The sequence below is a fragment of the Ictalurus furcatus genome, chromosome 16, assembly GCF_023375685.1.
Source record: "Ictalurus furcatus strain D&B chromosome 16, Billie_1.0, whole genome shotgun sequence".
Taxonomy (NCBI): domain Eukaryota; kingdom Metazoa; phylum Chordata; class Actinopteri; order Siluriformes; family Ictaluridae; genus Ictalurus; species Ictalurus furcatus.
Window position 1 is genome coordinate 22,870,274 of NC_071270.1, and position 12,508 is coordinate 22,882,781.

Genomic DNA, 12,508 nt, shown 5'->3' on the forward strand with positions numbered 1-12,508 from the left:
CTGTACACTCACTACTTTACATTGTAGCAAAGTGTCATTTCTTCAGTGTTGACACATGAAAAGATATAATCAAATATTTACAAAAATGTGAGGGGTGTACTCACTTTTGTGATATATATATATATATATATATATATATATATATATATATATATATATATATATATGTCAGTCTCCAGCCATGTTAGTGTTAAAGTGATAATAGTGCAGTTAGGGCTTATGATCACAGTCCTTTTAATCTTGCTACAGTGGTGAAACAACCCACCATTATGACATTATTAAGTTCTTTGTCGTTAGTTGATTACTTGAATTTAATTTGTTAAGCCAAAATAATGTCAACTTGAATCTAATGTGTTCTGCGGTGGAAAGTTCAGGAACAGTTAAGCTCTATGGTTCCAACAAATAGCCAATAATGAGGTGAATATTTGTATATTTTAAATTATGTTCATAAAATAAATGTGTGCTGAGATGGTCTGAGGAATGAATTAACAAATTAATTATTGAATTAGGCTCAACAACTTTAGCGCGGACATGGGCATTTGTTCCTGTGGAGGCTGTTCTGTTCTGTCGCTCGATGCACAGTGATCTCCATTCAGTGTACATACAGGCAGGTACTAGCTAGTGAATTAGTGTATAGTGTAAGAATATAGTGTGTAGGGTAGGATTTCAGACAGAGCCCCCATGTTGGTCCTGGGTCAATCATAGAACAATAGGAATGCTTTGTATGCTAAGCTTTTTCAGCCTAGGAAAAAGACCTGATTTATTATCTTCAAACAAGACTGATAAGGCAACCAGATCAACAACAGGCAGTGTTATCTTGGTGTTTCTTTACACCTGCATTTTAAGTGAGTGACTTTATGATCTGTGGTTTAAACATATTTCCTATACACTCTCTACCAAGTGGAGTGCACTAGATGTTATGTAGGTCACGTCACATGGCGTTGCTTTGAGGTCATTGTGTAGATCTGTGGCTCTCAAAGTGGGGCCCGGAGACAGTCTGAGGGTCTGAGAAGCATAGCCAGGAGGGTCCATGATTTTTTATTTAGTTACAGCCGGTGGAAATCATAGCCTACCTTTATCAAAGCTAGTTTATTTACTATTAGGTTCTTAAAGTTGACTTGGACCTAAAGTGTTCTGTTGGTGGAAAGTCCAGTAATATAAACCTCTCTGACTTTTATAAATAGGCAAAATATTATTGTACACATTTAAATAATTTTCATGAAATAACATAAGTAAACATGTATGCATTGTATTATTCTATTATAGTTCTGCATCTGATGTTTCACCCCTTTTTATATGATGTTTGCCACATTCAAGTAAAAAAATTGCCTGTACACTCTGTACAACAGCAAAAACCTTACACAGCTACTGTGTGTAATGGAACAGTTCAGCTAAAATTGAAATTTAGACCAAATCCCAGTTCAGCCAAGGCATGCTTGGTGCCCAGAATTGGCTTCTTTAGTTATGTGCTGAAGGCCAATGTAGCTAACACATTATTGAAACTTACAGCTTCCAGTTTAGCATCACACAAACTGCTGCTTCGAGAAACCCAAAAGCTGTTCTCACCTTTAAAAGGTGGGAGGTGCAACATGGTCTAACACTGCACCTGTTAGATTTGAGAAGAAGAAAAAACTCTGAATGAGTGTAGATTACATTTGAACAGCTGTGTCCCAGCCAATCAGTCTTCTCAGAGGCAGGACGATTCAGCATCACATCAATAGAAAAACAAGCAAGACTCAGAGGGGCTCAGTGTAGTGTCCAAGTGGTGTTGTAAAGGGCACAGGATTAAAGCGCAGTTGTGAGGATGCTGAGAGGTGATTCACGGTCGGAACGGATACGCTAACATTTACTCTAACAATGGAAGAGCCACAAAAAGGTAAGTGATCATTATTAAAGATATTTAAAATGCACAAAGTTGATACTAACAATGACCATTAACTAATTCCATCAAAACATGGCTGACAAAATATCATCTACCAGTTTTATCGGTTCAGCCCTTGTTGATTTTGATGTTCATGATTAAAAGAGTGCCTGAGTATTTTAGGACCAAAATTATTTGTGTATGCTAACCAATATCATTAGTTGCTGATGTTAGTGATATACATATCACATTTAAAGTATACTATATTTAATGCAATGTTTCAAAGAATAATCATACAATAGGTAAGTAATAAAACACTTGTGGTGTGCTGTTATAGGAAAATAATTAATGTCAGGCCATTACCACCCTAGTGGTAGTCCTCTTATACCACAGCAATTCTTTGATTGTACTTTTTATCTGATTATAGTTACATTTAATGTTGTGGAACATCCACGAAACAAGTTCCTGTTGTAACTAGTCGTTCCATCACCAGCCTCCGTTTTTACTTTCTATCGAAGTTAATTAATAAAGACAAAAACACAGTTTGTCATGTTACCGAGACACCGCAAACTCTCCTCTCCGAAGACTCTCCTGTTACAAAATTAAATGAATGTCTCTTTACAGAAACATTCTCCATATTAATGATTATGCATTTTTCTTTGTTAAATAAGATGCATTTTTTTTTTAATCTGTTTATTATCCATTTATTATTAGCCTTGGCTATGTGGTCTCCTATACGAGTCCCTGTGTATTATTTGTTATTATAGAAACTCTAATATATTAGAATGAGTGCATTAATGTAAACTTGTGATTTGCTCTACAGCCAGAAAGAACCACTGTCAGAGTTGCTGGTATAGAAAATAAATAAACACCTTCTGACCAATCAGATTTGAGAATTTAACAGCACTATGGTATGAATATGCATATTATAAGAAATCATGAGCTTATACATTCTCTGCTCTCCACAGCAGAAAAAGGCCTCCCCTCACTCTGCGTCGGTTGTGGGCTTCAGATCCGTGACCGGTTCGTGTTGAGTGTGTTTCCTGACCTGCGTTGGCACGTAGCATGTCTGAAGTGTATGGTGTGTCAGCAAAACCTGGACGAGTCTCACACCTGCTTCATTAAAGACGGAAAGACCCTGTGTAAAGATGATTATATCAGGTTTTAATCAATTTTATTGTTTACATGATTGTGGTCATCATGAAAAAATAAACATGTGTGTTGTTTGGGAAGCTGTACATAGTTTGTACTTTAATCCTTATTAGGAATAACTTTGGGAAGTCTTGGATTATCAGGAGTGATAGTTCATGAAACAATTTTAGCCAGTTATTCAAAGATGAACAATAACTGGTTACGATATCACAAAATTCATCTGGTTTATAAAATAATAATATTAAGAAATGGAACAGCAGTGAGCCATTCGAGAGCAGAAAGATTCAACCCTTATAGTTGACTCACTTGGAATTCACATCAGTTGCTAGAAAAGATAATATCATATTTAATAACTAGCCTCTACACTACAGTATGGATATAATGAATAATGAATTGCCAGTTAGCTATTTATCTAATAAAAATTTAGCACTGTACATAAATCAGATGCCTGATGGAGGACACAAAGGAGGACACTTAACATGACCTCTAGCTACTGTATATGTTACAGATAACACATTTGATTTCATTACACAATCATGTTTTGTTTGTAAACTGACTCACTGTCATTTGTGAGGGTTAAATACACCTGACCTATGCTTTCAGTGTATTATGGGTAATACAAACAGCCACTTGAGAATGTTTCTGTTCTTTGTAGACACATGCAGTGACAGCTGGTTGTTGATATTAGATGGGAGGCTACATAATATCTAATATCTATCAACAAAAAAACTAACTATTACACACACACACTTAAAGATAAAATAGGCAGCTACATTCACAGCAGTAAAAAATTAAACATAAGTTCTGTCATCTGTCTTTTTGTGTAATTTGTACGTTGATTGGACAATGTGTGACGTCCTTTCTGTGACGTTCTTTTATTAATTACGAATTATTTTTAAAACTTGCTTTTCAGATTATACACCACCAAATGTGCAAAATGTCTAAAGTCCTTCAGCAGTCGTGATTACGTCATGCGTGCAGGAGTTAACGTCTATCACGTGCAGTGTTTCCGGTGCAAGTGCTGCGATCGGCAGCTGCTGCCCGGAGATGAGTTTACCATCCGAGACGGCTTCCTGCACTGCACTGGTCACGAAAACTCCAATCACGGACTAATAACACTTACACATGACTCAGCACATGTGACTGACCTGGACAGGTGTGATGAAGGAGCAGGTAAACATACAAACCAGTTGGAGAGGAGCACTTAGAAACCAACACAGCAGCATCCCCAGTGTTATATTCATGGGTCTGAATGAAAAAGATTCTGTATGTACACAATTTATTTCTTAACCTGGAAGTCAAGCTTCAAATACAGTATTTCAGCTCATGTCTAAATGTGCTTAATTAGCATTTAGCTTGATTCTTGAGTCTATATATCTGTAGTCTATATTTATCACTGTGTATTTTCTACCTGCATGCAGACACTTCCCAGTCAAGCGGAGAAGGTGACTCTGGCTGGCCCATTAAGCCCATCAAGCCTGAGAAGACTGCACGTGTGAGGACGGCACTCAGCCAGTCTCAGCTGCATGTGCTGCGCACGTGCTACAACGCTAACCCACGACCAGACGCTACGGTGAAGGAACAGCTGATGGAGCTGACGGGCTTGAGCTCGCGCGTCATCCGCGTCTGGTTCCAGAACAAACGATGCAAAGACAAGAAGAGGAGCATGCTGGAGAGACAGATGCAGCAAGAGTGTAGAGAACAGGTAGGCCAATGCAGGATGTGCATTACTTTTCATTTCTTACTGATTTAATATAACTTCTCAAGTAGTGCACAGCTTTTGAGAATCATGAAGGCTTAGCCCTATATTCACAGGCTCCTACATTCCCAAGACTCTATATTCCCAAGATTTTACATTCCCAAAACTCTATATTCCCAGGGCCTACATTCCCAAAACTCTATATTCCCAGGGCCTACATTCCCAAAACTCTATATTCCCAGGGCCTACATTCCCAAGACTATATTTCCAGGGCCTACATTCCCAAGACTCTATATTCCCAGAGCCCTATGTTCCTAAGACTCTGGATTTCCACAGCTCTATGTTCCTAAGACTCTGTATTTCCAGGGTCCTCCATTCCCAAGACTCTATATTCCCAGGGCCCTATGATTGCAGGACTCTATATATCCCAGGGCCTTACTTCCCAAGACTCTATATTCCCAGGACTCTATAATCCCAGAGCCTAAATTCATAGGGCCCTATGTTCCTAAGGCTCTATTTTCCCAGGGTCCTACATTCCAAAGATTCTATTATCCCAGGGCCTTAAGTTCCCAGGACTCTTTATTCCCAAGACTTTATACTTCCAGAACTCTATATTCTCAGTGTCCTACATTCCCAGGGTCCTACATTCTCAAGACTCTATATACCCGGAACTCTATATTCCCAGAATCCTACATTCCCAAGACTCTGTATTCCCAGGGACCTACATTCCCAGGACAATACAGTATATTCCCAGGGTCCTACATTCCCAGGACTCTATATTCTCAGGGCCGTACATTCCCAGGACTCTATATTCCCAGGGTCCTACATTTCCAGGACTCTAAATCCTCAGGACCCTATGTTTCCAGGACTCTATATTCTCAGGACTCTATGTTTCCAGGATTCCATATTTCTAGGGCCCTATAATCCCAAGACTGTATTTTCCCAGTATCCTACATTCCCAAGACTCTATATTCCCAAGCTTTTATATTCCCAGGACTCTATACTCCCAGGGCCCTAGGACCCTAGATTCCTAGGGCAAAAAAGCCCTCCATCTTAAAGACTTTCCCATGCTGTGTGTACATTTTTATCTCTGACTGTTGCAAAGTGCTGGGACTGAAAATTCCTCCCTATATATATATATATATATATCCTCACAAAAAACGTCAAGAGTGCATTAACACAAACCTGTCAACGCTTCTGCTACTGGCCAATCAGAAGTGAGAATTCAGCAGCACGGTGATTGAATCCTTATTAGGAATATGTTTGGGATGTCTTGGATTCTCAGGAGTGATTTGTTAATATACAGCCAATGAAGATGCAGTTATTATTAAAGTACAGAGCAGGAAACATTATTAGCTTTCTTTAATTTTACTCACAGATCAATATGATGGATGAGCCACTGTTGGCTGTCACTCCTGAGATCCTGGACATAGACACACTAATGCACCCACTGGACCTGCAGAGTCTCCAGCCATCTTGGAAGCTCCTGACGAGTCTCTTGCATTTAGACAGTGATCACACGCCTGATCCGGAACCGGTGACTCTCAACCAGATAGATCAGCCCTAATGTTCACTGCTAAGTAGTGAACACTACATCAGAGTTAAGTGCATAAGAAGGATGGAAATGTGTAATAGTATTGTTCTTTGTGATTTTCAGGAGTTTATATCAGACAGTAATATGAAGGTTTATTCTACAGTAATTTATACTGTGTTAAAATCCACCAAGCTATTCATTTATTGCATTCTATGCAATTTCATCATCAAAGGAGACGTGAACTACATTTTTCTTGGGTTGATAAAGACATGCTGCGTGACCACTGACCCAGCTGACAGTTTTAAAAATGAAATGGACAGCCTCAACTAATTTTTTCTTTGGGTTTTCTGTAACAAAGTCTCTAAATGAAATCAAGCTGATGTGTGACAAAGTTTATTAAATGTGCTACACAAACTTAAAACCATATCTTAAATAATGATGTTAAAATGTCTTAAGAAATACTGAGCCTTATGTATCTTATGTAAATGTCTTCATGGGACAAACTGGACTTAAAATTCCAGTCAGATTTGCTTTGTACGCATGTGCATGCAGGATTTTGAAAACTGCAAATCAGTAATAAATTACCTAGTGCGTTCATGGCACAGCTGATTTACATTTAGTGATGCTTACAAACCTGCATAAAAGGCAGAACGAGAGAGCTGAAAATGTCAATGGTGAAAGCACCCCTTAATCCCAACATGCGCTAAATATTCCAGTAATGCAGCTCAGCAACCTTCCTCCTTTTATGGGGTGCCATTACTTTTGTCATTATTAAATGGTTAGTTTTATGTGTCTTAATTTAAGGAATTGTTTTGGATTGCTTTCTTTGTAAACCGATTGATTTTCACAGAATTTCTTTTGAAATATTTGTGTGAAATAAATAATTGATTTAAACCCATATTTTAAAAAAATGCATTAAGTAATTTCTAATTAAATAATTTGATCCCAATTAATTGTTTCACATTAGCAAATTAGACACTGTATATGTTTACACAATTTATACCAGCTCAGAAGATCACGTTCGCCTCACACCTCCAGGGCCGGGGGTTCAATTCCCACCGTGGCCCTGTGTGTGCGGAATTTGCATGTTCTCCCCATGCTGCGGGGGTTTCCTCTGGGTACTCCGGTTTCCTCCCCCAGTCCAAAGACATGCATGGTAGGCTGTTTGGCGTGTCTAAAGTGTCCGTAGTGTATGAATGGGTGTGTGAGTGTATGTGATTGTGCCCTGCGATGGACTGTCACCCTCTCCAGAGTGTACTCTGCCTTGTGCACGATGCCTCCTGGGATAGGCTCCAGGTTCCCCCGCAACCCTGAAAAGGAGTAAGCAGTTGAAGATGGATGGTTAGATGGATGAACTTGCATAAATTGCTCCTGTGAACTATTTAGATTTTTTTTTTCTTATCCAGGTTGAAAAATAAGGCCCAATTATCCTCAAAGTACTCACAAATGTTTCTTCTATTTCTCATTAAAAGCACCACAGTACAAATACTATCAAATTTCTTTGTTACTTTTGTATTTTTACAAATTGATGTTCATGTTTCTTCAGTTTTTTTATTACATTTATTTGTACTATTCCCCAAAAATAAACGTCATTTCTCTCTTATTTCTCCCAACCCTTTGGTTCTATCTGAAATTAATGTTATTTACTGTCTTTTATATACTCAATAGTTATGTTTATTCTTCTTTGTTATGAAAACATTGCTATTTATTATCTAATAATGTAATTTATTTTCTTACTTTGTTAAGTTTTCAACAGAAGTTGGTTGTGTTTATGGCAAGTTCTAAACCCCACATAATGATTGTAATAAATATTTTCCATAATTCATTATGAATGATCCTCTCTAATCACATTCTTTATCTGCTATACAGTATTTGCTTATTTTGCTTTACTTTACACCTCTACCCCACACATTCCTTCTGGGGTTTTTTCTACACTGTCCTTCAGTTTCTCTGTACTGTTAGATCGACTCAGTCTAAACACAGATAAAGCCACAGAGATACGGGACTGCTTGTGGACATGCACTAACAACACTTTGTATAGAAATGATTCATATTAGCACTGGATTTGTTTGAAGTAAAGGTGAAAGCAAAACCCACTTCCTCATGCCGTCTCCTTGTGCAACCTACACATCAATTACATTTATTCAAAACCACTTACAAGCAATGCAGCATTCAGTACAAGCACCAAGCTGGGAGGTGAAGGACATACTCAAGTGTATCTACCAGGATTTATATGGAGCTTGGAAGCTGAGAAAAGTTATCAGTTGATTTTTAGTCTTAGATTATGTAAAGTCCCTGTTTAAGTTACTATAGAAACAATAAAGTATTAGAACGAGTGCATTAATATAACCCTTTGATTTGAGTTACATCCAGATCTACTGAAAATTAATCCACACCTTCTGATCAGTCAGAATCAAGAATTGATTGTATAAGATCACAATAGTAAATATAATAATTTTAATAATGGTGGGTTGTGATTTCCACCACTGTAAAAAAAAAAAAAGAAAAGAAAAGAAAATCTCACGGACCCCCTGACTATACATCACAGACTCCACTTCGAGAACCAGAATAAGAAACTTGTATATAAATCCACAGTGAATTTTCTCCGCGTATCTCATCTTCCTCAGGTCTATGTAAAACGTGTGCTGTATTCTGTGTTCTGTATGTCGCAGTGTGTGAATACGGTCCAATTACAGTTCGGCCCTTATCCACAAGCTTTTGTTCTCTAAATCAAATAATGAAAAGAGGCTCAGCGCTTCAACCAAGGCAATTCATCCTCACCGAAAAGAAATTAATTAATGTACCGAATCTGTGCTTTTTGCTCTCGTGGCTTTCATCTTTGAACCCCATGTAGGAGGTTTGTGAAGTTGCTCAAAAGAGTGACAAAATATTAATTATAGCCGCCTTTGCCCGAGTGAGAGATTTCAATTAAAATGGTGATTCAAGAGCGAATGTGAATTCACAAAGAACGCGCATCTGGGCTTTATTAGTGTGAAATAAACTCACATGTTCTCTTGGGTTCATGAATAATACAATCTATAGCATTGTCTTCGAGAGCCTAAATGAGCACTGAATCTTGGAGATTATGCTAATATTAACATGCACGCTAATATCAGTGTGTATGTTAAGACTGGAGGATATGCTAATGCTGCATCTTGTTACAGTACTGATCTTCATATGACTTCTATTCAATAGCAACTCAATAGCACATGTCACTTACTCTGTCATTGTACGTCACTGTCTTATTTACCATCACATCACAGGATCATCTCAGCCTTATATCCAATTTTGTGTTTGTTCATGTCAGTAAGTGTTTGTCCTGTCAGTGTTTAAATCTGAGCCTCGTAACACGCATTTCAATGCCCAGCATACCCAGCGTAACTGTGCAAATGACAAATAAAGGACTCTTGACTTGACTTGACTTGCACAACCAGCTTAAGGGCCACTACAACACTATTATTTGATAAGTGTGTATTTAATAAGTTCTACTGTTAAACACAGCTATAATTCATCAAATTGTTCTCTGATGTTTGCCCTGCTAATCTTTTCTCAACAATTTCTCTGCAGGCTTCTGGTATAATACTGTAGCAGGCTGGTGGGTGGGCAGGAAATGAGTGGCTTATGTATGTGAGGCGAAGGCAAATGCAAGTGCAGAAAATGTATTAAGTAAAGTGCAAATAAATACATACATTTGACGGTGTAGTAGTTTTTTCTTCAGAGTATGCAAGTACCAGGACATACTAACACGTCACGTAATGACAGAGAATGTTGTTGCCTAGTTACGCACACTGTCACCGTGTCTCCTCATTGCATTTCATCTTTTCTTCATTCATTATTCCTCATATAATTTATAATAGATAATTTAATTTACCATTCCTTTGTTTTATTTTTCCACATTTCATTTACACCTCTGTAAAATTGTCACAAAACTCTTCTTCCCTCGCATAAGGAGTTGAGGGCAATATTAACTACCAGAAAATCTACCGGAAATAGTAAACCATCCGGCTACCTTTGGGATACTCGTTTCAACATACTACCATTTGGGACACACTAATTCTAATCTTGGATACTATTTAGGACGGATATTAGGTGAATTGGGATGCAGCACATTCTGAAGACTCACTTGCACATTTATTTACATATTTCATCACTATATAACGTTTCTTTCCTTTTATATGCATAACGTATTGATTAAAAGCATTTAATGACTGATACTCAGAAGTCAGAAGATCTGCTCTCTGTGTGACTGCTTTACATGAGCTCCTGGGTGTCCCATCGTTCTGTACAGTTCAACAATTATAAAGCTGACTATCTTATGATTGAAAATAAAGGACAAAACTCATAACTCATAATGCCCGGCTTCTTGAAGGACAACAATTGCGTCAAGAACCTGTAATCATTTTTGATAGTGACCTCAAAAAACCCAGTCATTAATGTCTGTAAAACAGCACATTATCACCTCGAGACAGCTAGAAATGATACCGTTCAATGTAAAATAAATGTTATTAATAGCAACACACAGAGTGAGTTTGGTTTTAAATAGTCAAAAAGAGTCAAATAGTTTATAATGGTGAAACAGAGTGGTTTATTACAAATATGATAGAAATATCCCATAATAATTTCAATGTTCATGCTATGTCCTAATCAGGTGTAGACAATACTTAAGTACTTGTAGTTTGTTACTGTACTTAAATATTTATTCTGTAAAACGTGTCATTTGAGCTGTGTATTGAAGCAGCTATAAGTACAGCATATGTACAGTGCTGTAAAAAAAGTATTTGCCCCCACCGTGATTTCTTGTTTTTGTGTATATCTCATACTAAATAGTTTTAGATCTTCCGACAAAATATAACATAAAATAAAGGCAACCTGAGTAAACACACAATACAGTTTTAACTTATGTCAAAACCCCATTTGAAAAACTAACTGCTCCGTTAAACTTAAATTCTGGTTGTGCTACCTTTAGCAGCAATAACTGCAACCAAACGCTTGGTTACTGGAGATCAGTCTTTCACTAACTTCTAGGATTAGGATTTACTCCTATGCTTTGGATCATTGTCTTGCTTACACACCGGACATTCTCCTTTAGGATTTTCTGGTAGAGAGCAGAATTAATGTAATTATTGCAAGTTGCCCGGGCCCTGAAGTAGCAAAGCATCCCCACACCATCACACTCCACCACCATGCTTGACTGCGGGTATGATGTTCTTTTTGTGGAATTCTGTGTTTGGTTTATGCTAAAATTAACAGGACCGCTGTCTTCCAAACAATTCCACTTTCGACTCATCAATCCAAAGAACATTTTCCCAAAAGGTTTGAGGATCATCACGGTTCTCACTGTGCTCTTGGAGGAATTTTGGAAGGTCGGCCACTTCTGGGAAGGTTCACTACTGTGCCAAGTTTTTCCATTTAGAGATAATGGCTCTCACTGTGGTTCTTTGGAGTCCCAGAGCTTTTGAAATAGCTTTGTAACCCTTCACAGACTGATGTCTTTCAATAACCTTCTTCCACATCATTTCTGGAAAACAATTTAGTATGAGATCTACACAAAAATGGAAGAAATCAGGATGGGGCAAAACTTTTTCAGCACTATATAAGGACTGTAAGTGAACATTAGTGTGTGTTGTAATGGCGCTAACATTCTGCGTCTCACAGTGCAGGTGGTTACGCTGCTCTGATGCTTGTCTGTGATTCATATGTTAAACACACCTTCATGCAACACACACACACACACACACACACACACACACACACACACACACAGTACATGTGCCTCAAACACTCAAATGATCAGAGGGTTGTTTTTCAGATGTTTTTAAAGCTCGTTGCTTTAAAAACATCTGATTAGCATTTCTCCTCAGGCTAATAACAAGTATTTATCTCACGTCCTTCAAGGATGTCCTTGCGTCCTTTTAAAATGTACAACAGTGTGTAGGTTGATGAAGCGTCCTCCTTCACTTAAAACACTTCTGAGGCGAGTGTCTGATAAGAGCTCCTCTTTAGTATGTCAATAGGCAAAAAAACAGAAGGGGCATCAGTCGTGGCCCTGAGGCGAGACCAAGCGTATTTTACTTTGTCTCTCTGAGTGGAAATGTGGGGAAAAGATGAATAGAGGGGAATGTGTGGATGTGAAAGGCACACTTGAGTCTAATTGAACGCAGGATGCTTGAAGAGTATGCTAATATCGGACAGAACGCTAATCCTACAGTCTATGCTAATGCATGAGCGTACGCTAATACTGGAGTGTATGCTAATGCGGTTT

At 38.0% G+C, this 12,508-nt stretch overlaps 1 protein-coding gene across 1 annotated transcript; it reads left to right on the forward strand.

The window, feature by feature from the left end:
- Positions 1 to 1,600: 1,600 nt before the first annotated feature.
- On the forward strand, positions 1,601 to 8,050 carry LOC128620790 (insulin gene enhancer protein ISL-1-like). The gene is made up of 5 exons (XM_053646085.1): positions 1,601 to 1,876; positions 2,830 to 3,022; positions 3,927 to 4,186; positions 4,435 to 4,718; positions 6,091 to 8,050. Exons 1-5 carry the CDS (start codon positions 1,858 to 1,860, stop codon positions 6,277 to 6,279), a joined length of 945 nt encoding a protein of 314 aa, XP_053502060.1. The 5' UTR covers positions 1,601 to 1,857; the 3' UTR covers positions 6,280 to 8,050.
- The last annotated feature ends 4,458 nt before the right edge of the window (positions 8,051 to 12,508 follow it).

Excerpts from the sequence above, each read along its gene's own strand:
- LOC128620790 (XM_053646085.1), top strand. Across the intron at positions 3,023-3,926 it reads TGTAAAGATGATTATATCAG|ATTATACACCACCAAATGTG; the intron begins GTTTTAATCAAT and ends CTTGCTTTTCAG. Across the intron at positions 4,187-4,434 it reads CAGGTGTGATGAAGGAGCAG|ACACTTCCCAGTCAAGCGGA; the intron begins GTAAACATACAA and ends ACCTGCATGCAG.